Source organism: Lygodium microphyllum, chromosome 16, assembly GCF_053477565.2.
Source record: "Lygodium microphyllum isolate KBCC chromosome 16, Lygodium_microphyllum_v1.1.10, whole genome shotgun sequence".
Taxonomy (NCBI): Eukaryota; Viridiplantae; Streptophyta; class Polypodiopsida; order Schizaeales; family Lygodiaceae; genus Lygodium; species Lygodium microphyllum.
In genome coordinates, this window is record NC_141150.1 from 46,306,917 (window position 1) to 46,332,353 (window position 25,437).

The window sequence follows — 25,437 nt, forward strand, 5'->3', positions numbered from 1 at the left end:
CTTTGGGAGCATTTGAAGCTGTATTGTGACTAGAGTACAAAGCACATTAGCCATGTGATCAAATTACAAAAATTAGTACAATTTTCAGTGAAAGTTTCAAGAAGATTTAGGCAAACATCTCCAACACTTATCATCCTTCTCTTTCATCAAGCTTTGGTGCCTACCATTAATGGAAGACTCTTCAACAAGTGGGCAATGCTCATTCTAAGTTTGAAGGTTGGTTATGGTGATTTTCTCTCTCCTCCTTGCCGAGTATTTTGGACAACAGTGAATCTTTATCGATTTCTTCAAGATTTCATGGGGCTTTCACTTCTCTAAGCCTCTAGAAGCACTATCCTTTCTCCTCCAAACATTGAGCCATTTCCCTAACTTGAAGCTTCTCTCAAACCCTAGAAATGGAGTTTGTAGACAACAAGTGAAATCTTACTTATTTCTTGAAATTTCCATGGGCCGGATTGTAAAATATTACACGGCGCAGTGAACAGAATCTGAGAAAGAGATAGAGAGTACACAACAGATAAGAGGAGAATCAGTAAATTCTTTAACTTCACACAACTGATACAAAGATGGCTCTGTCCACCCATGCGCTTCCACTGTGTGAAGCTTAGATGGCGATCTAGATAGAAGATAGGTGAAGAGCTTAAGGCTAGCTGGAACAACAACTCTGACTGGGTGAAAGATGAGTGAGTGATGGCTGCGAAGGGGTTTAGCTTTTATAGCCCGCGAAGGTCATTAGGTCGGCCTGCTGACCAACCTACCATATGAGCCTCCACTAGTCGGCCAGGGAATATTCCAGGGAACATTCCCTTTACCATCAGGCCGGGGGCGCTGCCCCCGGACCCTCGCCAGGGGGGCTGCTGGCCCCCCTGGGACCCCCCACCCCACAATAGGGGCCCCTTTTAACTCCCTTACCACGCAACTCAATGCAATGTGCCTCGAGTTGCTACCAACTTAACCTCTCTGTCTAACCCAAAGATTAGACCCACAACGGTCACCTTTTTGCCATCCGGTCACATAGACCTCATCTGATATACAAGTCAGGACTCCACCAATGTCCGGGCTCACATTTGGCTTCTCCTCATAATGGGGGCCTTACAACTTTGAGCACCATGGATCATTGGTAGCACCTAATGAGGGTGGGGCATTGATCATATCTAACACGGATTTTACTCAAATCCTTACTGAAAACAACTCTAAGCCTTTAACGTGTAAGAAGGTAGCAAGATTGAAGCATTTAGACAACATTTAGAGTATACTTGATCTCTTATTTGGGGGAAACAAGGCATTCGTAAAATTCTTCAAAATTTTGGTCAATTCGTGATCTAATCATGGGGATTATGAAGTACGCTACTCCAAAGAATCAAGGGCAAGTCCATTCTATAAAGACAGATCTAACATTGAAGCAATAGATAATGGTTCATAACATTTTTTTCCTCTCAAATCACAATTATGGACATATGAAATCTTATGGATTCTTGTTTCTAATCAAGGATTGAAGTATCTCCTGAAGTTTGGATTGATCTTCAGTCTTAATTGAAGGCATTGATTTAGATTTATGGGGATTTGATTTCTCTTCAATCATTAGATGAAACATTGGTTCAAGATTAGTATTCTTGAAGCTATTTGAAGTTTTCAAGTGGATTCTTTATAAATAGAAGGCTTATATAGAGTTCCCATCAACTATTATAAAGGTATTTGATCAATCTTAGCATCGTACAATAACATCAAGCATTAAACAAGGTATCATCTACTCTTTTTTTATCTCTCCAATTTTAGTAGTTGCAGCATAGTCAATTGCTAAAGGAGATTTTGAATTGGGCATATCCTATTTGTTTGATTGAAAATTTTAGTCAACTTATGTTGAAATTTAGTGTCTACTCATTGTTGATTTAATTTCTAATCAAAGTATGATTGATAATTCAGTCCTTCAACTTGATTTTCATCATTGACATCCTTCATGATTGAAACATACATACTAGTACATTGCAATTTGAAATTTTAGTGAATTCTTATCTATATGATTACCTAATTTTTGACTGTTTATTTATTGTGCTCATATACATTGAGATACCTAAGAAATTGTAAAAGGTGAGTTTAGTAATTCACCGAGTCACTAATTACAAAATGTAAACCTTTCTCATTCCTTTTTAATTCATTTAGCTCTTAAATTATTGCATATCATTGAAGCCCCAAAGCTTTATTTCAGCTATGCGTAGCATCCTTGTTTTCTAGAACACTAGCACTACCATGTGTACATACCGATCAATGAAAAAGGTCAAAGCCGAATGAGATAGCAAGACAAAAGAGAGGTGACCCTCCCTTGCTATTCAAGACTTTGTAGGGGTGCACAACCTAGCTTAGAAGGAGCTTTGCACACCTTTCAGAGTTTCAAAGCCCACTTAGATGCCTCGTTTTCCATTTTATCCCTCACCATAGGTGGTGGACCATCGAAGACCACTAGGGATAGAGTGAAAAATAATTAAAGCTCATTGGGAAATAATGTAAAGCAGGGAAATGAACACTAAAGAATTGCATGGATTTACAGGTTTATACATCATATACAAGTGGCTAAATGATACTTGTAGGATAAATAGGTTGTATTTCAATTGCCACAAGTGTATGATGCATACCCATGATCAAATTTGACAAAACAAGGTAATTACAAGTTCAAACATGTTGCCATCATAGTCTAGATAGTCATAGAGAAGTGATTTTAGAATTAAATATTTTGATTTTGACATAGAATCTGTACTCCACTTGAATAGGGAGAAGTTACGTCAATCATAACTAAGAATTTTGGTAATCAGTGTTGTGGAGCAAAAGTTATAGCCATTTTATTGGTGGTTAGAGTAAATAGCTCGAGGACAGCTAGGCAAAGTATGTTGTTTTGATCTATAACTACCCCTTACAACTTGTGATTTTAGTAAATATGCCCTACCTACACATACTAAGATTCATTTTGAGCCAATAAAGACAAGGATTAGAGAGGTAAAACTTTAAATATAGCTCATTTATTGGCAGGTAGTCTTCTTCTACTGCACTTATTCCAATGGCCAGAAATAAGAAAAAAGAGCAAGTGTTTGAGAATATAAATGAAGACTTGACTGAGTATCAAGAAAATATTAATCCATTAAGGGAAGAAAATCATGGACAAAATGGTAGGGATAATGGTAACATAAATAAAGAATCATAATGGCCAAGAGGCCCTAATGATGTGGGATATATGGTTGAAGTAAATGTGTCACATGATTCAAATGAGTACCAACAACTTTCATATAGGATTGAAAGCATGAATGAAGGTATCATTCAATTGAACCATATGATTGATGATAAATTTGGACAAATGATCAATCAATTTGAGAAGTTTGGACAACATAATCAATTGTTGGACACGCAGTTTGATCAAATGATTACCATTCTCAATAACTTAACACAATATTAGTGAGTTTGGGAATCTTCCAATTTTCATTTTTTGAATACTAAAAAGGTGGCACTCGGATAACATGCCCATAAGTTTCTCAAAACCATATGATGTGACCTATCATTGGAAAGTCCTTGAAAAATGGAATCTATTGAGCTATAGAGCACTCAATTTGGAGTTATAGTGTTCAAGTTATGACAAATGCAAAGATTTGACCACGTGTCCCAAACTTATGGAAAATTCCCATATTCCCCAATATGGTGTTACTTGGGCAATAAGGCCCGGTTCACACTTGCCCGGTGGACAAAAGGGTGAAAAATCCCCTTTTCCACCCAGCCACAAGGATTTCCAAAGAGTTGTCCGCCCTCTCATTCACATGAGTGGTGGACAAGGAAAGGAGCGAAACGAGCATTTTGCTCCACTGAACGGAGCGTTTCGCTCCTTTCCTTGTCCACCACTCCGTTCAGTGGAGCGTTTCGCTCCGTTCAGTGGAGCAAAATCTGCATAAACCTGTAATCGGCTTCGTGATCTCTGATCTCTGAGTACTCTCGCATCACAATTCGGCACATGTACAGCCTACGACTATGAATCCTTCTCACATGTTAGCTGGCTTGAGCTTCGACAGGTTTCCTGTGCCATGGCAATGAATCATCCCGGCTTATGAATAAGAATGGTTCCTACACTTCAGTCGATGCGTGCTGCCGCCTTCTGCAGGCCTGTGCCAAATCAAAAGACCTCTACAAAGGTAGGCGAATCTATTGGTCGATCTGTACAAACGATGTCGCGCTCTCTGATTCTCTGGCAAGCCGCCTCATCCGAATGTTTGCCGCATGCGGAAGATTACCTGAGGCTAGTGAGGTCTTCACCAAAGCCCCCAAAGCGAACACATTTGTCTGGCATGCTGTTATCTCTGCCCACACTAACTCGGACCACAACCACGAGGCCGTCAAGCTCTATTCTCAAATGCAGCAGTTCAATGTCGTGCCGGACGACTATCTCTTTGTCGCTGCCCTCAAAGCATGTGCCAAGGCAAGGCTCCTTACTTCTGGTAAACTCATCCACACTGACATTGTTAATAACTGTCTCGAGTCTGACATCTATGTCAGGAGTACCCTTATTGACATGTACGCTAAGTGTGGGAATCTTGAGGATGCCCACACCTTGTTCAATAACCATCAGATTCGCGACATAGTGACATGGAATGCCATGATTGCTGGATATGCAAATGTGGGGTATCTCCATGAGGTTCTAGTTCTTTTGGGCACAATGCAAAAGGAGGATTTGAAGGCTGATAATGTCACCCTCTTTAGCATTCTCAAGGCATGTTCTAGGACATCAGCCTCAGATACGGGAAGACAACTAAATGCTTACATTCTTGAAGCTGCATTAGAGTCAGATCTTTCCCTGAACAACAGTCTCATTGATATGTATACAAAATGTGGAGAACTCAAGGACACTGAATATTTGTTTGGAAAGTTGCCAGTGAGAAGTGTTGTAACATGGAATGCAGTTATCGCAGGTTATGTTCAGCAAGGGCTTTCTGTAGAGTGCATTCAACTTTTTCAACGGATGCACCAAGAAGGAAGAACACCAGACAAAGTGACATGCATTTGCACTTTGAAAGATGTTGCCAGTTTAGCAACTCTAGATGTTGGTAGGCTGATTCATGCCTACATTATTGAAACTATTCTTGAGTCTGATGTTGTAATTGCAAACTCTCTATTAGACATGTACACAAAGTCTAAGTCTCTCAAAGATGCGGGCAGTTTATTTGGCCGGTTGCTGAGGCGGGATGCAGTGACATGGACTGTAATGATTGCTGCATATGCTCAACATGGGTATAGCCAAGAGGCACTTCAGCTTTTCCAAGACATGAAACAGGAGGGAATGGGTTTAGACAACATTACTGTTGCTGGTGTACTCAAGGCATGTTGTCTATATCAGGGCAGAATGATGCATGTTGGCATCCTTTGCAGCCACTGCAGGTTTGATCTTCTTATTGGGAATGCCCTTATTGACATGCTTGCTAAGTGTGAGAGTCTCATTGAAGCAAGAAGAGCATTTGATCAATATGGATATGTGCAATATGGATTCAATGGCCAGGAGGCTTTGACACTTTTTGAGCAGATGCAGCAGTCTAGAGTGACACCTAATGCTGTTACGTGTGCTAGCATCTTAAAGGCTTGCTGTCTCTCAGGTGCTCTGCATCAGGGCAAGCTTATTCACACATGTGTTGTTGAGAGTGGCTTGCATACTGACCAAGTGATTGGAAGTGCCCTTATAAATCTTTATGCTGAATGTGGAAGCTTGGAGGATGCTCATGGAGTGTTTGAAACATTGTTCAAGCATGATGTTGTCACATGCAGTGCAATGATTGCAGGATATTCGTTTCATAAGAATTACATTTTAGCGCTGCGGTACTTTAAGCAGATGAGACAAGAAGGCTTGAACCCAGACAGTGTTGTCCTTGTCTCCCTACTTTCTGTGTGTAGCCATTTGGGTTTGATTGAGGAAGCTTATCAGTGCTTCTGTTCAATGGAAAATGAGTTTGGGTTCAGGCCAAACCTTGAGCATTATAATTGCATGATTGACCTTCTTGGTTGTTCAGGTCGCTTGCATGAAGCTGAAAAACTGCTTCAAAGCATGAGATTCCAGGAGAATATGGTAGGCTGGAGATCTTTGCTAGGTAGCTGCAAAATATATGGTGATGTAGAAGTAGGAAGACGCTGCTTTGATGCTATCAGCTTACGAGATGCAGGAAATGCTTCTGCTATAGTTTTGATGTCAAATATTTATGCTGATGCTGGCATGTGGAAAGAAGTGGACAAATTAAAACAGCTTCGTAAACAGACACAAGCCTGGAGGAAGCCACGACATGCCTTCATTGAGATTGATGATTTACTTTTAGTAGTTTCCATTTATGTATTGAACATTTGGCAAGGTTCACGAGGCAAGCTTCAGACTCATTTGACACTTCTGCCACTTTTATTCATATTTGCCACTTTTAGAATGTGTGACATGTCCTTGCTCTAGATTGATATTTGATATGAGGTTCCTTTTAAACATTGTATCAACTGCCATTGTTTTGATGATGTTAATAGTAATGAATTGTAATGTGATTTTAAAATGACCTATATTCTGGAAGATTTGGCATTGTTTATATGTTCATATTGTACAAATTTTTAGATGTTTCCTTAAAATTAATACTGTAGGAAACTCGTTTCCGATCTTGCTGTTTCCAAAACTTCTGGCTACTATGGCTGGAGATGGGAGAGGAAACAAGGTGACTGTGAGAGGATGAGGAGCAAGGCCCTCTTGCAGACTTGGGACTTGGGCATGTTTTTCCATATTGCACCTCAGATGGTTTGGCATTAAAGCCCACCAGATTGGTTGTTCACACAACCATTCTTTTTGTGATGTACTTAGCCACTCTTTGCAGAGTTCCTTGTGCTTTGTACTTTGCCTGAAGGGGGTTTCCTCCGAGGTGCTATTGATCGAATTTCTTTTCTTAAAAAAAGAGATTCAGATAGAGGGCCCCTCAATGGCAGCTAGAGAGGACAGAAAGTGAAGAATGCAGAGTATTTGTATGTTTTACAGGCTTCTTAAACTCATGCATTGTTCAGGTCTCAAATTTTGGTTTTTCATATTGATTGTAGTGTAGATCATGTATAGACCAGATTTGTCTTTTTGTGAGACATAGGTTGTGGGCATTCTTCCTTATATTTCTCCACATATATTCTGCAGTCAGGAAGCAGTTAACAGGTTGTAAAGGAAAGTCTAATTAAGTGGCAGCATATAGGCGTGAATGTCAACATTTCATGTTTTACAGCGTGCAGAAAAGGCATTAAATGGACATATTGAGCATCCTGATGTTTGGGAAGTTAGGGATGTTGCTCCCAACAAGGCAAGTTAGTATCCATTATTCTGATAAATAATTTCATACTTTCAGATGGCAATTTTTAATGACTCGTATGCACATGAACAGAGAATGCTATGCTTAAGCTTTGATTTACCACATAAAGTTGGCTTCAGAAGTTGCACTGAGGCAAACTCTGATGTGAAAGTCGCATTGTCGGATCCAAGAACAGGTGATGCAGCAGTACCTGATGCAGTACCAAAGAGGGCACGAACAGGCAGCTAGACTATATACCAGTTCTTGTAGAACTTTCTCCTCTTGTACGCTATACACCAGTTCCAAAGAGATTCTCCAGTGTCCTTAACCTCAAACTGGAGGTGACCTTTGTGCCTAGATGAGGAATGCCATAAATAGAATGAAAATTCAAACCCCAATTTGTGTCCTTCTCAGTTTGGTAGGAGAGGCATGGCAGCCACACCATGAATTTAACATTGTAGACTTGTTACCAATTGTCATGGATTCCTGTAGTGAATGGCAGCACCCTGAACTTAAAGTCATCTAAAACCATGAAAATGCTAAGAGAAAGCTACCACCCTAAACTAAAAGTCGTCTAAACTAAAGTCATCTAAAACCAAGACATGCCAGCATCATCATAAATATTTGACTTCAAAACTATAGCAGAAGCATTTCCTGCATCATTGTGGCTATCAAATTAAAACAGGACCATATATTCTACATCACCATATATTCTGGCTATCAAATTAAAACAGCATCAAAGCTGATAGCAGCACAAGCAAATGCAGGAGTCCCATATAACAAAAGTGTTATTGTGTTATGGACTATATACCCTTCAAAATAGAAGGGAGACATTACTACACTGCAAAATTTGCTACTGATATACCATTAATTTTGATCAGAATAACAGAGTACACAGAAAAGAACAGAAATGAACATGTAACAGAGTATTATAAATTTCAGAGAATATTTTTAAAAATTGCTAAGCAGATTTGTACAAAGTTGAATCTGAATCTGTAGATTTATATTGTAGATTACTCGTCTTCACCTAGATGCTCATCTTCACTATCACCAAAAACCATTTGGATGTTTCTACGACAATGCTCCTTATACATTACTCGAGCCAAATTGTCCCTGCGTTCAGTACCTCTACCCATATTGTTGGTCTCTACATCATCCGCTTCAATTTGTGCTCGATTGACCACCTCCGCTTCTGACATTGGTAGAACTGCACGAACTTCAAATAAGGTGGATGTTGATGTCCTTGTGGTCCCTACCTCAAGGTTTACTGATTGCCTGAGGGTTGTTTCAGCATCCCTTACCCAATCCATGTCAAAGGTGTCACCATGTAGTATGCAAATATTATGCAACACAAGACATGCAGTGACAATGTCAGGAACATTAAGCAGATCCATGTCTATGCGTTTTAGGAGAATCCGAAACCTTGCCTTCAGCATTCCAAAAGCCCTCTCAACGGCCATCCGTGTACTGGACTGGATGAAATTCCAATAATACTTCATCTTAGACAAGCCTTCCTTGCTTCCTTTAAAAGGAACTAGCATGTATGGTTTTGCTATGTATGCACAATCACCTACTAAGCAATACTTGCCAAGGTCACCTTTGTTGCATCGGATCCCAAGTGCACTGTTGCCAAAGTTCACAGAGTCATGTATGGACCCGCACCAACCTACATCATAGTCCCAAGCAGTGCAATCAGGTGCAACTGTCAATTGTAACAAAATAGAGTGAAAACCTTTTCTGTTATAGTAGTCTGTTGCATTGTCCTTAGGTGCTATGATGGGGATATGTGTTCCATCAATGGCACCAATCACAAAGGGAATGCCTCTGATAGCTTCAAATTGTTCGGAAAGCTTTTGCATTCGAAACGGTGTTGGCCAACGTATATATGTATCCTTCAATCCTGATGCTACCAATGCTGCACAAAATTGTAGCACTATGTGACATGCTGTACCTTTCCCACATCCATAGAGATCTGCAAGAACTTCGAGCGGAGTTCCACTTGCCAACCTATGCAAAGCTATGCAAATATGGGTTTGAAGTGGTATGGCTTGTCTCATGCGAGTGTTTTGCCTCCCAAACACAGCAGACAACTTGTTACAAAGATAGTGGAATGTATCCCTGCTAACACGAAGGCGTTTCTTGAACATTTGGGCTGTGTATGATCCCATTAAAGTGGCTTGATAAAAATTTTGGGCGCGTGGATAAGCCCAACATCGTCGAGTAAGGTGACCTCGACAATGATTTAGGGTCTTTGCCTTCATCATCTTGGCAACAACTTTTGCCTCATAAAGCCATGCCTTTGCAATATCATCAACTTCCTCCGATATACAATCTAGCATGGCTAGCATCATAACAGACATCACCCAAGCACAATACAAAGCCATCTCTCTACTACATGCCATAGACTCTGCATATACAAAATCTAATCAAAACTTGCTAATCCTAAAAGACAAATTTGAAGATACACATATGCTAATCCTAAAAGACAAATTTGAAACACATTTTAAGTTAGTATACTTTTGAAACCAACATATGCATTTTTGAAGACACATATAGAGACATTTTACAGTGTTGAGATTGGAACACCAACATGAGATTAAAATTAATCTTCAAACTCCCATTACAACTCAACATTACTACACTAAGTAGGCTTCTTAGCTAGCTCTAGAAATGCCACCATGCTACCATGCATGGCTTGAAATATATCAAGTTTGCGGGATTCTATTGCATCTCGTCGCTCAAATGAATCTTTTAGTTGTGAGATCAGCTCTCGTCCAGTGTTAACCATTCCAGATAGATAGTCATCAACGGCAGGCTTGCGACGTGTGCGATTAGATCCCAATATCTTTTGTGCATTTTCTATAGATGTACTACCTTCAACATTCCCTGGGGATGCTTCTCCCTCTACATTCAAGTTTTCTTGGGTGGAAGAAGCATGGCTGATGCATGTGACATGAGCTCGGCCATGCATGTACTCATCCACTACATCATACCACTTACATGTTATCTTCCTATCATTGCCCGAGATTGTGTTATGTGCTTTATCTTGCTTGTATTGTTGATACACACGGGTCCACTTCTTCCTGCAAGACTCACTGTCCTTATCGAAATCAGAATACATGGAAGCCAACTGTGTGGCAATTTTTCCCCAAAGATCAACACCTTGTTTTTTAGGCTTGTTGAACTGGTCATTCATACTACCACGAGCATGAACTAGCTGCTCAACCCAAAAATCCTTCCAAAAGTTGTTCTTTTTTTCTTCTCCATTCTCCTCATTGTCTATGTCATTGGTCATGGCTTTCTTTCCCTTAGTCTTGCTCTTCTTAGGGAGAGGAAGGGTAAGTGACACATTATTGGGTGCCACTACACGCTTCTTTGTTCCTCGAGAGTTTGGAGGTCGTTGAGGTAATTGCACACTTGCCTCGTGATGGTCCAGATTCTGACCTTGGGTAGAGAAGGGTTGAACCCCTTGCATATTGGTAGCTTGAGGTGTTGTGTAATGCAAGTGTTCAGAATAGGAGCTGTCATTAAGCATAGCACTAAACCCATGTGGAGGCATTCCGAATTGCATACCCATTTGTGGAAGATGCTGCAAATAATACGATGTGTTTGGGAGCAAACCTGAAGGACTTGAGATTTGGCTATCCAAAGAGATTTGTGGCTGTGATTCCATGACAATGTCATCTTGAGAGTCTTGCGTATATTGGCGGAAAGCCATTGCTGCAAGCCTACAAAATAAGACAATCATTTGATTACAGACAGACATTCACAAATATATAGAGAAAAGAATAGCAAAATTGTACCTAACTTTGTTTTTTTATTTTATCCTGCTCCACACACTTTCTACCACATGTGTGAAGGCTACAACAAATGAAAATTGAGTTCTGATGTACACCAATGAATGCTGCAAATTAAATAATGTTTTGCTACAAAATTGAGTTCTAATATCCGTCTACAAACCAAGTCTCGGTACTAAAAGCAGTACTTTTACAAATTTCTTTTCTTTTGAACGTACCCGAGTGATCCCTTTGGCTAAGCAATGATGCCAAGTGATGCGAGATGAGCAGGTGCTTCGACGTAATAGAGGCCTGATAAAAGCTCGCATGATGGCAAAAAACGAAAATTAGGCCAATTTCAACACAAATCCAATGTCTAGACTTGATTTATTGATCCAATGCATAGAGAGACACAGATACACCCAATTTTTTAGTTCAATGCAGATTGCATGCCTCTTTGGAAGTGGAGAGAGAGAGATGCACCGATTCAGATAGATAATGCACCTAATTGAGAGAGAGAGAAATCAAGCAAATTCTGGTCAAATTGTGCACACATTGAGAGAGAGAGAGAGAGAGAGATGCACCCAACTATTACGGAAAAAAAAAGAGACGAATACGATTTCCATTGGGGAGAGAGGGAGAGATGCACCCGACATCATTGTGCCACAGAGAGAGAGAGTACCTGTAGATTGAAGCTCGAGAGTTTTGCGATCGAAGCAGCACGTATATATAGCGGGGAGAGAGAGAGAGAGAGTCAGAGATGCACCCAACTATTACGAAAAGAAAAGAGACAAACACGATTTTCAATGAAGATTACATGCCACTGGGGAGAGAGGGAGAGATTCACCTGACATCTCTGTGCCACAGAGAGAGAGAGAGAGAGAGAGAGAGAGAGTACCTGTAGATTGAAGCTCGAGAGTTTGATGATGTGATCGAAGAAGCACATATATATAGCGGGGAGAGAGAGAGCTCAAGAACTGCAATGGCAGTCTTGAAGCTTTTGCTTCATAGGCAAGATGGAAGGCGCCAAAGAGAAGACATGGCGCGAAGGAGATATATCCATGCTGGCCAGGCCGAAAGAGAAGAGCAAACACTTGACCGTGACGTGTCAAAAAGAGCCCCTACTTTTTTTGGGCTTCCACCATGTGTGTGAACGTTCACTTGTCGATGCTGAAATTTGATTGGTCAACTTCGTTTGGGACGCCCCTTTGTCTGCCGAGTCTGAACCCACCCTAAGTAGCAAAGTACTCAATCTTTCAATGATAATGAGGCATCACTTCTAAAAATAAAGTGAAGTCAAAGGCAGCCAATCCATTTATACACTCAACCTATGAATATGGTGGTCCTGCAAGAGTCAAGGAAGCAGTTCAACCTCCTTCCAAGTAGCTCGAGGACAGCTAGGCAAAGTATGTTGTTTTGATCTATAACTACCCCTTACAACTTGTGATTTTAGTAAATATGCCCTACCTACACATACTAAGATTCATTTTGAGCCAATAAAGACAAGGATTAGAGAGGTAAAACTTTAAATATAGCTCATTTATTGGCAGGTAATCTTCTTCTACTGCACTTATTCCAATGGCCAGAAATAAGAAAAAAGAGCAAGTGTTTGAGAATATAAATGAAGACTTGACTAAGTATCAAGAAAATATTAATCCATTAAGGGAAGAAAATCATGGACAAAATGGTAGGGATAATGGTAACATAAATAAAGAATCATAATGGCCAAGAGGCCCTAATGATGTGGGATATATGGTTGAAGTAAATGTGTCACATGATTCAAATGAGTACCAACAACTTTCATATAGGATTGAAAGCATGAATGAAGGTATCATTCAATTGAACCATATGATTGATGATAAATTTGGACAAATGATCAATCAATTTGAGAAGTTTGGACAACATAATCAATTGTTGGACACGCAGTTTGATCAAATAATTACCATTCTCAATAACTTAACACAATATTAGTGAGTTTGGGAATCTTCCAATTTTCATTTTTTGAATACTAAAAAGGTGGCACTCGGATAACATGCCCATAAGTTTCTCAAAACCATATGATGTGACCTATCATTGGAAAGTGCTTGAAAAATGGAATCTATTGAGCTATAGAGCACTCAATTTGGAGTTATAGTGTTCAAGTTATGACAAATGCAAAGATTTGACCACGTGTCCCAAACTTATGGAAAATTCCCATATTCCCCAATATGGTGTTACTTGGGCAATAAGTAGCAAAGTACTCAATCTTTCAATGATAATGAGGCATCACTTCTAAACATAAAGTGAAGTCAAAGGCAGCCAATCCATTTATACACTCAACCTATGAATATGGTGGTCCTGCAAGAGTTAAGGAAGCAGTTCAACCTCCTTCCAACTCATGGAATAGATGAAGACCAAATTTTAACTCTTCAAAGGATCATGGATAGCTAGAGAACATTCAACATTCTGATAAAGAAGATGATATTCATGGATGTGATTCTTTCTATAAACAGTTTTATCCATAAAACTCTAAAATGCCTAATAATGCAATCAATGGACAAGATCAAAACTTTCATGAAGACCCAAGAAGAGAGGGCATGTTTCAACATGATCTCCCTCACTAACGGAGTTATAAGGATGGATCAACAAGTTAGAGATGTACTTTACCCTCTACCCACTCCATAATGAGGCAAAGAATTTCTATATAACCTTATACTTAGAAGGTTATGCACTACATGGTGGAGATACATTAGAAAATTAGATAAGATAGCCAACTTCTCAAGGGGGCTAATGTGAAAATTACTTGGCATTCACCATATGAGCTATCTGCAGAGTAAAGCTTCAATGGCATAAAGTGTTCTAAAGTCGACAGGAGGAAGGGTTAGAAGTGGAACTAGGCAAAAGATGATGATACTAGTGTCACTATGATTGCTAATGTGCCACAATGGCTTCTACAAGAACTAGGAGGGGTATTGGACTGAGGGCATTGTTGAAGGGCTCCTTACAAATGATTCGAATGGATGCCTTGACTTCTTTGATTGATCATGTGTAGTTTTCTCATTGTCTAGGAAGGTAATTTCTCATGGATGGATAGCCATCCACTATTCTAGCTAGCTCCATCCCCAATTAGATTCATCGTGTTCACAGTTGAAGACCAAAGAGTTTTGCTTCTTTGCAATTTGCTAGAGTTGCCAAGAGAATGCATATGCCAAGGCTTGCTCTCTTTTCACAACAACCTCCTGTCAATTTTGCGGTTTTGGCTCAAGCTATTAAACTATCCCAATGCTTGAATTCCAAACTTTGAACAATTTTCTTGGGCCAGTATCGGTTGTGGGGTGAGGCTTGAACCTCAACCACCAAAAAAGAAAACTCTTCATCCAACCAGGAGAAAAATGCTATGACATATTCAGTTTCATTATACATAGCATTTCAAACCTCTATGGATAGCAATTAAACAAAGTTTCACTATGTCTCAATGTCTACTTTAATTGCTAACAAGAAGATAGAATCAGTTTTAGACAATTCCAAGGCTACCCAAGAAACAAAGCAATGTGAAATCCTTGAAGCAATTGTGACATGGTTGTGCATGCTTGAATGGGGCTTTGTATTATGCAAATCTCTATTTGGTTTGTAGAGGTTAGTGGTGAGATGGCATGGCAACAAGCCATCTAGGAAGAGAATTGAAAAGATGATTGGATCCCAACTACATAGGGCCACATTGGATAGCATACACATCACATCTAGGCATCACACCAGTGGTGGGGGCCTATATGATGTGCATCACACTTTTCTACAAATGGCATTGCAAATAATGGAGAAGGCACTTGGCAAGGAACATGTTGTCCACTTGATGAGAGATGAGTGCCTTGACAACCCTCTCAACCATAGGGAGAGATAAGAGTGGGATGTCTTTGTACAAGAAAGAGAATACATATACTTCAATGGTAGGCTATGTTTCAATGGACGGTCTAGAATTAGGGGAAGAGTAGTACATCAAGGTAATGTCCATATTGTGGAGGGTCTAGAATTAGGAAAAGAGTAGCACAGCAGGCTGATGTCAATATTCTTAGAGCACGATGAGGGGACTCTATTCACAAGCCAGTGTATGAATATCTGCACCATGTGTGAATTTGATCCTTACATTGGTAAAGACTTTTCCACAAGTGACATTGCTAATAATGGAGAAGACAATTGGCAAGGAACATGTTGTCCACCTAATGAGAGATGAGTACCTTGACAACCCTCTCAACCATAGGGAGAGGTAAGAGAGTGATGTCTTTGTATAGGGAAGAGGATACATATGCTTCAATGGAAAATTGTGTTTTAATGGAGGATCTAGAATCAGGGAAGAGTGGCACATTAGGCTCATATCAATAATGTGGAGGATCGAGAATCAAGGGAAGAGCAGTACAACAAGTTGATGTTAATATTGTTGGATTAGGATGAGGGAACTCTATTCACAAGGCAATCTATGAATCTTTGCACCATGTGTGCAGTCCCCACACATTGTAAGATAGGAAGTGGCAGCTAGTTATTGAGATGGAAAGCTCAACACGTGTAATGGAACACCTAGTTATATGAGTCTGAACATCTGCACTTAGCACTTCAATGGTTGTTATGACTCTTACATGGCTACTAATTTATCACTTATTATATTTGGTTTGTTACATCTATCTACATTTGTTATAGTTATAGCACTAGTAGATTAGTATAGTCATTATGCACTCTTTGACTTAGTAGGCCTTTATGTTGTACCTTATCTATGTTGTGTGCACATTAAGAAAGATATTTTTAAAAAAAGAAAAAATTAGCAATAAAAAAATGTGGTCTCCATCTCTCTTTTTGTATTTTGGAGCAAGCTTCCTCTTGTATTTATGGTGTGTGTTTAGCACAATAACTTAAGCAAGTTCCCCCACCATGCAATTTATGATATGGTATCAAAGTTGTATCACTAATAGATGCTAGTTTTTGGAGGATGAAGTGAAGAAGAAGAAGGATTTGATCAAGAAAGAAACTGATAAGCCCCACTCTTTCTCTTGAATAGTGCTTGTGGAGACACAAAAAGCAGGGTAAAGAAAAAATCTAAGATTGATGTGAGATTTAGTGTGCAAGAGCAGAGCACTATATATTTTGCAAATGATACCTTTAGGGCTTTCATGCTACTTTTTTGGCCATCTGGGGATGTTTCATGCCCCATTTTAGACCCACAAGGTTGCGGGGATAGCAGCTTCAAGGTATACTATGATTTCAGTTGTTTCAACTAAAAGCGAAGCACAGGTTATAGATTTTGAATTCATAAGTTCTGAGGTGTTTGCTAAGAAGAAAACAAGTTTTAACTACAAATAGATTGAATATTACATGTACTATTGAGTAGTCAGTAAAAAAGGCTGCTTAGTGTGTTGATGTGCACTTATTGTGAAAGGGTATAGAAGACAGACTTGTTGTTTTGTATCAATTTTGTGATAGTGCAGAGAAAGTGAAAAACCCATCATTGAGAAGCTCGACAATAATAACTACTTGTCATGGAAGTTTCCTATGATAAACTTTCTTATTGAAAAATGCATCTTTAAGTTTGTTTTCGGTGAAGAAAATGAGGCAAAGTTGAGTGACCCTACTAATGCAGATGAATTAAAAGCATGGAAAGAATGGAATACAAAAGATAAAAATGTGGTGTATTGGCTATCTACAGTCATTGATAACACTATGCTAGGGTATATTTGAAATGCAAAAAGTTCACATCATGCAGCATGGATCACATTTGAAAATATATTTTTGGTGAATACAAGGGTATGGAAGATTAAGCTCCACGCAAGAGCTGAATACTTTGAAGAAAGAAAAAATGTCTATCAATGAGCATATTTTGAAGGTGAGGAGCATTACATATGCTTTGGCAATGCTTGATAATAATAATTTGGTATCATCTACTTTGGGTGGTCTTAATAATAAAAAGGCTTGAAAATCATTTGTTAGTTTCATGTATATACAAAATCCATTTTTAGATTTTGATGAGTTAGTCTCTCTCATGATCACTGAAGAGATCAATATGCAAGGTGAATCATTTAAAAAAAGTGGTAAATAGAACCAAGCATTCTACTCTAGTCTAGGAATGGGACATGGGAGGTTCTCTTCAAGAGGTCATTGTATGGGATGCACTGGGTGATAACCAGTAAAACAAGTTAAATCAACAATTTGGTGATATGCAAGTTTCTAGAGGCCATGGAAACTTTAGAGCCAAAGGGAGATCTAGAGGAAGAGATGGATGGAAGAATAGAGATTCTAGTAAATTTGGTATTTTTTGTCACATTATTGTGGCAAAACATGTCATATTGCATATTGTTACGCTAAGAACGATTATATCCAAATTGTAAATTACAGTAAGAAAACTATGCATTGTCTTCACAACAAGAGGAAGAAAAAGATGAGCATATGTTTGTTATGTAGTAGCATATGATGAATGCTATTTGAGAAAAGGGCTCACATGATGGTGCATGGTATATTGATGCATGTGTATCTAATCATATAACCAGCCATGCTGAATGGTTTTGAAGAGATACAAGATTTACAAAATCTATGTTATATACAGATGGGTGATTATTCATGACACTCAATTTCACATATTAGAAAACTTCCCTTGTCCTTTCATGATGGTTGATAAAGAGCTTATCAAATATACTACATATTGAAAATAGACAAGGGGAGAGAGAGGTGAAGCACCCAAGAGTACACACACACAAAAGAAATGGAGACTTAAGAACACAGAGAGATAGAGATGGAATCTTCTTCTTCTTCACACATGAGAACTAAGTCTACAGTATGATAAAAAACTAATATGAAAGTACCACAACATATATACACATGGTCGCTAAGTGTAAACTCACTACAAAAGAAGAGGTGGCACAATGAATATATCATAACCAAGGATGGCCTATGTGAGTATAGTCTATTTGTAGAATCACTAGCATATCCTCATATCACTCACCTAACACGCTAGTGAATAATATCATGTCACATCACTAAGATATGTAGTGGACGCCAGCTCATGTAGAGCTTGACATCTCAAAAGTTCCCCTTGAGCTCAGCATGAGCTTATGAGCTCCAAGCATACTCCTGAAGCATTGAAGCTTCTCAACTCCCAAGGCCTTGGTGAAAATGTTAGCGACTTGATCCTCTTTGCTAACATAAAGCAAGTAAATATCACCTACTAGAATGCACTCCCAAATAAAATGATAATGTACCTCTATTGTTTGGTCTGTGTATGATATACTAGGTTTCTAGCCAATTGCATGCTACTAAATTTATCACAATAGATGTTAACCTTCTTATCCATCTACATCTCCAAATCACCAAGTAGCTTGCGTAACCAAGCTATCTCACATAATTTTGCAATTGCAATACCTCTATAGTACTATGCCTCTATCCTAAACAAGTCAACTAATGACTATTTCTTACTACTCCAAGCAACAACAACACTTCCAAAGGAAAACATAAAACCATTGGTTGATCTCCTATCCGAAATACTACCAACCCAATCTGTATATGTATAACCATGTAAATCCAATGGTGCACTTGCAATATAGAATAAGGCATAGTCTAATGTGGACTTGACATAGCACAATATGCACTACATTGCATCCAAATGTGGCTTCCGTAGAAGCTACATAAACTAACTCTCCAAACCAACTCTGTAGTTTGGGTCAGGCCTAGTGATCATCAAATAGATAAGGTTGCCCACAATTTTCTGATACATAGTGACATCCTCAATTAAGTCACCCTCATGTGCGTTAAGCTTAGTATTAACATCCAAAGGTATAGAAATCAGCTTACAATCAGCCAACCATACCATACTTCTTTAATATATCCAATACATATTGTCTTTGTGATAACCATATATCTTGGAGTCCTGATTATCTCTATGCTAAGAAAATAGAGCATCTCTCCTAAATCTTTCTTCTCAAATTCAACCTTAAGAAGACTTCACATCGTCAATCTTTATCTCAGTATCACCCACAATGATCAAATCATCTATATATATAGTAATGACCACAACACATGTATCACTCTCATATACATTGAGTAATCAACATATACTCTATGAAATCCAATGCTGGCAAGGTATTCTGTGATCCTATCATGCCATGTCCTAGGTGATTGCTTCATATAAGGCCTTACACGAAGAGTGCATACATAATCTGGATAATTCTCATTTACATAACAAAGTGACTACTCTAGATAAACTTCATTTTGCAACTCCCCCTACAAGAAGGCATTCTTAATATCCATTTGATGCATGATCCAACCTTTTGTTGCAACCACTACTATGACAGGCCTTATAGTGGCCATTTTAGCCACTAAAGCAAAGGTCTCTCCATAATCAATACCATGAGTCTATACATGCCCTTTGACAACTAGTCATGCCTTATAGGGATCAATAGATCCATCTGACTTATGCTTCAATCTCGTAATCCCATTTCAACCAATAGCTTTCTTGCCTTCAAGTAAGGACACTAACTCCCATGTGTCATTATACATAAGTGCAAGCATTTCTTCACCCATACCACGATCCCAATACTCATTATCCACTACATCCTCAAACAAGTGGGTTCCACATCCTTAGCCATGTATGCATAGTGATGAGGCACATAGCTACCATGTGTCAATCATTCACTGCATTGGCTTTCTCACTTTACTTGACTTGTGTGGATCTACATCACTATCATGTATTTTAGAATCCTCTTATGCATTCTACAAACTAGGTGTTTTAATAGATGGAATCCCAAACTCCACATCCAATCTCTGCCAAGAGCCATTTGAATTAGCATCAACATGAGAGAAACCCGATGATACATCTGTCATAATAGGTGAGTCCCCAACTTTCTCTTTACCTTTTCTTGACATATGTGATGTACTTGGTGGAGTAACCTATGGCCTTAATCTACCACTCCAAGGTCTATCAATTAAACCATGAATAGGAAACTCTTCTGGTCCACTTAAAATCTGTGATTACCAACTTGGTTTTTGCACAACCATACTCTCATGCTCATCAAGCCCAACTGTATTTTGCACATTACTATATAAGCTACTCATTTCATCAAAAACAATGTCCCTACTAACTCTTAACTCACATATAATAGGATTATAACATCTATATCTCTTTTTCTCAAGAGAATATCCAACAAATACACATTTTTCTACTTTGGGATCCAATTTATTATGCAACTCATTAGGCGTATGCACATAAGCAATACATCCAAATACTTTCAAGATGGGATAGATTTAGCTTTATACCTACGAACTATTTTTCAGGTGTCATACCATATACAACAACAGCGGGTGTCCCATTCATCATGTATACAATAGTAACAACTGCTTTAGCCTAATAATAATGAGACAAGTTTCTTTCCAACATCAATGCATGAGCCACCTCTGCAATACACCTAATTTTTTACTCAGCAACTCCATTTTGATGCAAAGTATATCTACATGTATATACCATTTTTCTATAAAAATCAAAAAACTTATTGGAGAGATATTCTCCCTCTCCATCCAATCTTAGGCATTTAATATGTGCAACGATGTCTCCTTCTCAACCAAAGACTTGAAGATTTTCAACTAAGTGAAGACCTCACTTTTCTCATGCATAAAGTAAACCTATACTTTGCAAGTATGATCATCAATGAAGGAAACATAATACTTGCAATCACTCAAAGTTGTAGTCTTTGTAGCAACTCCATTTTGATGCAAAGTATATCTACATGTATATTGACATGTATATACTATTTTTCTATAAAAATCAGAAAACTTATTGGAGAGATATTCTCCCTCTCCATCCAATCTTAGGCATTTAATATGCGCAACGATGTCTCCTTGTCAACCAAAGACTTGAAGATTTTCAACTAAGTGAAGACCTCACTTTTCTCATGCATAAAGTAATCCTATACTTTGCAAGTATGATCATCAATGAAGGAAACATAATACTTGCAATCACTCAAAGTTGTAGTCTTTGTAGGACCCCACATATCAGAATATATCAATTCAAGTAGCTTCTCGCATACAAGCTTTTCATGTGAAAATGTGTGTCTTGCTTGCTTTTCAAGTTGATATGCTTCACATACTTTGTGCATCCCATCAACTCTAAACCTAGGCAAGTCATCCACAATCTGTTTTGATTGCATGCCTTTCAATCAACACTGCACATTCACATGACCAATTCTCTTATGCCAAATTTCAATATCAACCACAACATGTGAACCTTGTGTAAACATGGCAACATCCTATTCAGATAGACTTACATCAAGAGTAAACAATCTACTAACATGTCATCTTTTGGAAATCAATCTATAATCATTGTTTAGATCTTCTATATACAACCATCATATGTAAACTGAGCTTGCAATCCCTATTCTACCATATCTGACCAACAAAGACCAAGTTTTTTATGATATTTGGTAAATGTAGCACATCGATCAAATACTTAGATTTGCCATACTGCATACTCAAAGGAACAATTCCAACATGAGTAATAAGATGAGTTGTATCATCCCTTGTCTCCATATAGCTCGAAGACTTTGGACTATACATCTCTCTAAACCACACTCCATGAGAAGTCATGTGGTTAGAGGCACATGCATTTACATACCATACATCATTCTTTGATGAACTATCAACAGTCATAGTATTCATAAAGTGTTACATAACAAACAATTATTCACTTCTATCATCATTGTTTATGCTACTAAATGCATTATTACCTTATTGCTTTTTTTCATTTCTAATTTCGGTCTTCTTTTTTAAGCAATTTTTAAAAATCTAGCCTTTCTAACCATAATGCTAGCACTCTTTGTTATCATTAAAATTTTGTTCCTTATTAGAATCTGCAACTTGTTCTCTTTGGCTCCCCATTCTTCATGATTGTCCTCATCTATTTTGCTATACATTATAACCTTGACCGTGACCACCACCTTGGACTTTGCCACAACCATGACCTCTACCTCTGTTAGTAGAGTAAAACACCTGTTCAAACTTATTTTTGCTTTGAGAAAAAGAGGAATCCAAGCCAAGGTTCTTCTCCTCAAGTATCAATATAGAAATCAATTCTATAAAATTAGGAATATCATCCCTTGTATTCATAGATGACCTAAAGCTCTTGTATTCATCTCTAAGTCCACCTAAACATGCACACACAATATCATCCTCATTATCAACTACCACAGTAATAGATCCAAGAGCTTCCACAATACTCTTAACCTTCAAGGCATAATCATTAATGGATACGAACCCTCTTTTCAGTTGGTTCATCTTTGACTTGAGCTCTAGCTTTCTATCCTTTGTGTTTACTTTGAACAACCTTGCAAAATTCTTCCATGCAATAGTAGGAATTTCAAATTCTTACCAATATCCCATCATAATATCTATGACACTGACCAATAGCCAATACATGACTTTACTTTTTGTTTGCCCTCAATCTTGCCTTTAATTATTTTACAGTAGAATTTCGTGCAGGAACTTCAAGTGCTACTACCATGTCTCGTTCAACATAGTTCCAAATATCTTTGCCCTTCAAGAAATTTATCATCCTGAACTTCCTTATAGGATAATTGTCATTTTCAAGCTTCTTGCTAACAATCTGGTTGAAGTTGTCAAACACTTTGACAAAATAGAAAACATTGCAAAAACATGCAATCTATAAGCAAGATGATACTAGGTGCACCACAACTAAACACACAAACTTTTTCAATAACTACATAGCCATAGCTGTAATCTGCAATCCATATGCAAAGGCCTTTTGTGTCTGCAACCCAGAAAACACTTGAAACCTTACATATTCGAAATTCGTAACATATGCACCTATAAACGATAGACACAACCGAAACTATAGTATATCCAAAAACTGCTATCAGAACTACTTGTAGGTCCAAAATAGAGGTCAAAATGACCTTAGTCATAATGGATAAGCCATAAAGGTCTTTTTTGCAGTATATACACTATTTTTCTTGATTGCCAAGTTTCACTATAGTCAGAGAATGTAGCCCTACTAGCCTCAAGAGTCTCTTGCAACTATAAACTACGGTAAATCAAATAGGGTGGAAGAGCTTCTTACCTGTAGCTTGCATTGTACTTCCATAATCTAATGCCTTCACCTTAGCCTTCAATCAAGCTCTGTGTAGCAATGGGATAGCTTGATACCATAAAAATAGACAAGAGGGGAGAGAGGTAAACCACCCAGATCACACATACACAAAAACAATGACGACTTGAGAACACAAAGAGATCGAGATGAAATCTTCTTCTTCTTCTTTCTTCTTCTTCATATACAAGAACTAAGTCTACAACATGATAAAATACTAATATAAAAGTACCACAACATATATACACGTGGTCACTAAGTGGCGCAATGAATATAAAATTATCAAGGATGGACTACGTGGATGTAGTCTAACCACTTGTTGAATCATTGGTGTATCCTCATATTGGTCACTTAACACACCAACAAATAATATTGTACCATATTACCAAGGCACGTAGTGGATGCCAGCTCATGTAGAGCTCGACATCTCAACACATATGCCATCCATCACAAATAATTTAGTGTATGTTGTTAAAATAGTAGAGGAAGGATTGCAAGTTCGATTCAATGCAAAAATTTATTTTGTGAAATATTTTAATAATAAGTGTAGGTTGCTCACAAGAAGAGGAAGTAGAGCTAGTGGCATGTTTACTTTGGATGCTAGAATTTCCACTATGAATGTTGTATGTATACTAAAGGCAAAAGAGCGATTGCAAACATTAAAATATAGCACAAACATATTGGACATGTAAATGTGCAAAGACTAAAATTAATATAGTCCAAATGGTTCATTACAAGGTTACCTACTTTTAGAGTTATAGAATTTCATAAAGTGTGTGAAGCATGTTAATTTAGTAAGCATACATGACAACCTTTTTTACATAATAGAGATGTGAGCAAGAATACACTTGATGTTGTGTGCATACAAATGTTTGGGGGCCTACATAGAACATATCTCTTGGGTGGCAACAAATCTTTTATCATGTTTATTGATAATTGCTCAAGAAAGCTATGGGTATATTTCATGAAGAAACAGAGTGACGTGTTTGAGAACTTCAAAACTTTCAAGCCTATTGTTAAAACAAAAACATGCTTGATACTTAAGTACTTGAGGTCAAATGGAGGAGAATAGTACCTCTCTAATGAGTTCAATGACTTCTTGAGATCTCATGGGATAAATAGATAGTTTACATATATGTATGCTCTATAGCAAAATGGGGTTGCAAAAAGAAAAAATAGGGATATCGCAAAACTTGCACAAGCATTAGCTGAAAAGAATTTACCAAAATATGTTTTGTATAAAGCTATACAAGAAGCACTTGCACAAAGTATCCTATTTCTTCTTTTGACAAAACCATTTTCTTGGGGAGTTTATGTTGTCATGATTTGATGAATTCCATGTTCTCTACAAAACTCATCAATGCTTTTGAGGTCTATTCTTGAAATCATTGAGGTTAATAAATGTAATATAGTAGGAAGAACCATCAATTGAAGAAATAGGAGAAGGAACCCAAATATCATTGTAAATTAGCTATAATACTTCTTTGGCTCTATATGTTTCATGTTTTCCTAAAGGACGCTTTGTTTTTTTGCCTAGCATGCAAGGCTCACACACTGCCAAATTCTAAAATATTTGAGAAATTCCATAAACCTTACCTTTGTCACATAAGAACTTCGCCAAAAACCACTATTTATAAAAGATATATGATGGGACAAAGCTCCCAAATCTAGATGTAGGTATCATCCTCCTTTGTAGTGTCTCTTGCCTCTTGCTTGCCTTCTTTGTGACCAATAAAATTGGTGGACTACTTTTTACTATTCCAACCTCATTCTCTTCCTCCTCCATGATAAAAGTGTCATTGGTTTTTCGTGAAGCGATACTCACTTTTTATGTGATAATCTTTACCATAGTGCCAATATGGTTATTTTGACTTTTGAAATGTGCTTGCTAGTTTGAGGCCTCCTCTTTCTCTAGTAAAGTTTGATCTATCAAAAGTTGTTATTGCTGTCCACCACAAAAAAACTTTGATTATTAACATAAGAGTGGTCTAAGAAGGTGCCTCTGAAATTATCTCTCTCTTGAGCATGACTTCTTCTCTTTGATTTCTTTCTTTAACGGCTAGTGCTTCTCACTCCTTTAAAGACAACTCCTCCTGGAGAAGAATCTTTGACTAAATTTAAATGAGGAAGCACAATCATGTACCATCAAATATGTATATAAGTGTCTATAGCCTAGGTTAAGCCTTCGAGGATTGCACTTACCATATTCATATCAACTACGAGCTCTCAACTAGTTCATCTCACA

General features: G+C 38.0%; 1 protein-coding gene across 1 annotated transcript; it reads left to right on the forward strand.

The window, feature by feature from the left end:
• The first annotated feature begins 4,081 nt into the window (after positions 1 to 4,081).
• On the forward strand, positions 4,082 to 7,562 carry LOC148022774 (pentatricopeptide repeat-containing protein At2g33680-like). Its single transcript, XM_087695259.1, has 4 exons — positions 4,082 to 6,371; positions 6,634 to 6,704; positions 7,251 to 7,325; positions 7,371 to 7,562. The coding sequence occupies exons 1-4, from the start codon at positions 4,082 to 4,084 to the stop codon at positions 7,560 to 7,562; spliced, it is 2,628 nt and encodes an 875-aa protein (XP_087551385.1).
• The last annotated feature ends 17,875 nt before the right edge of the window (positions 7,563 to 25,437 follow it).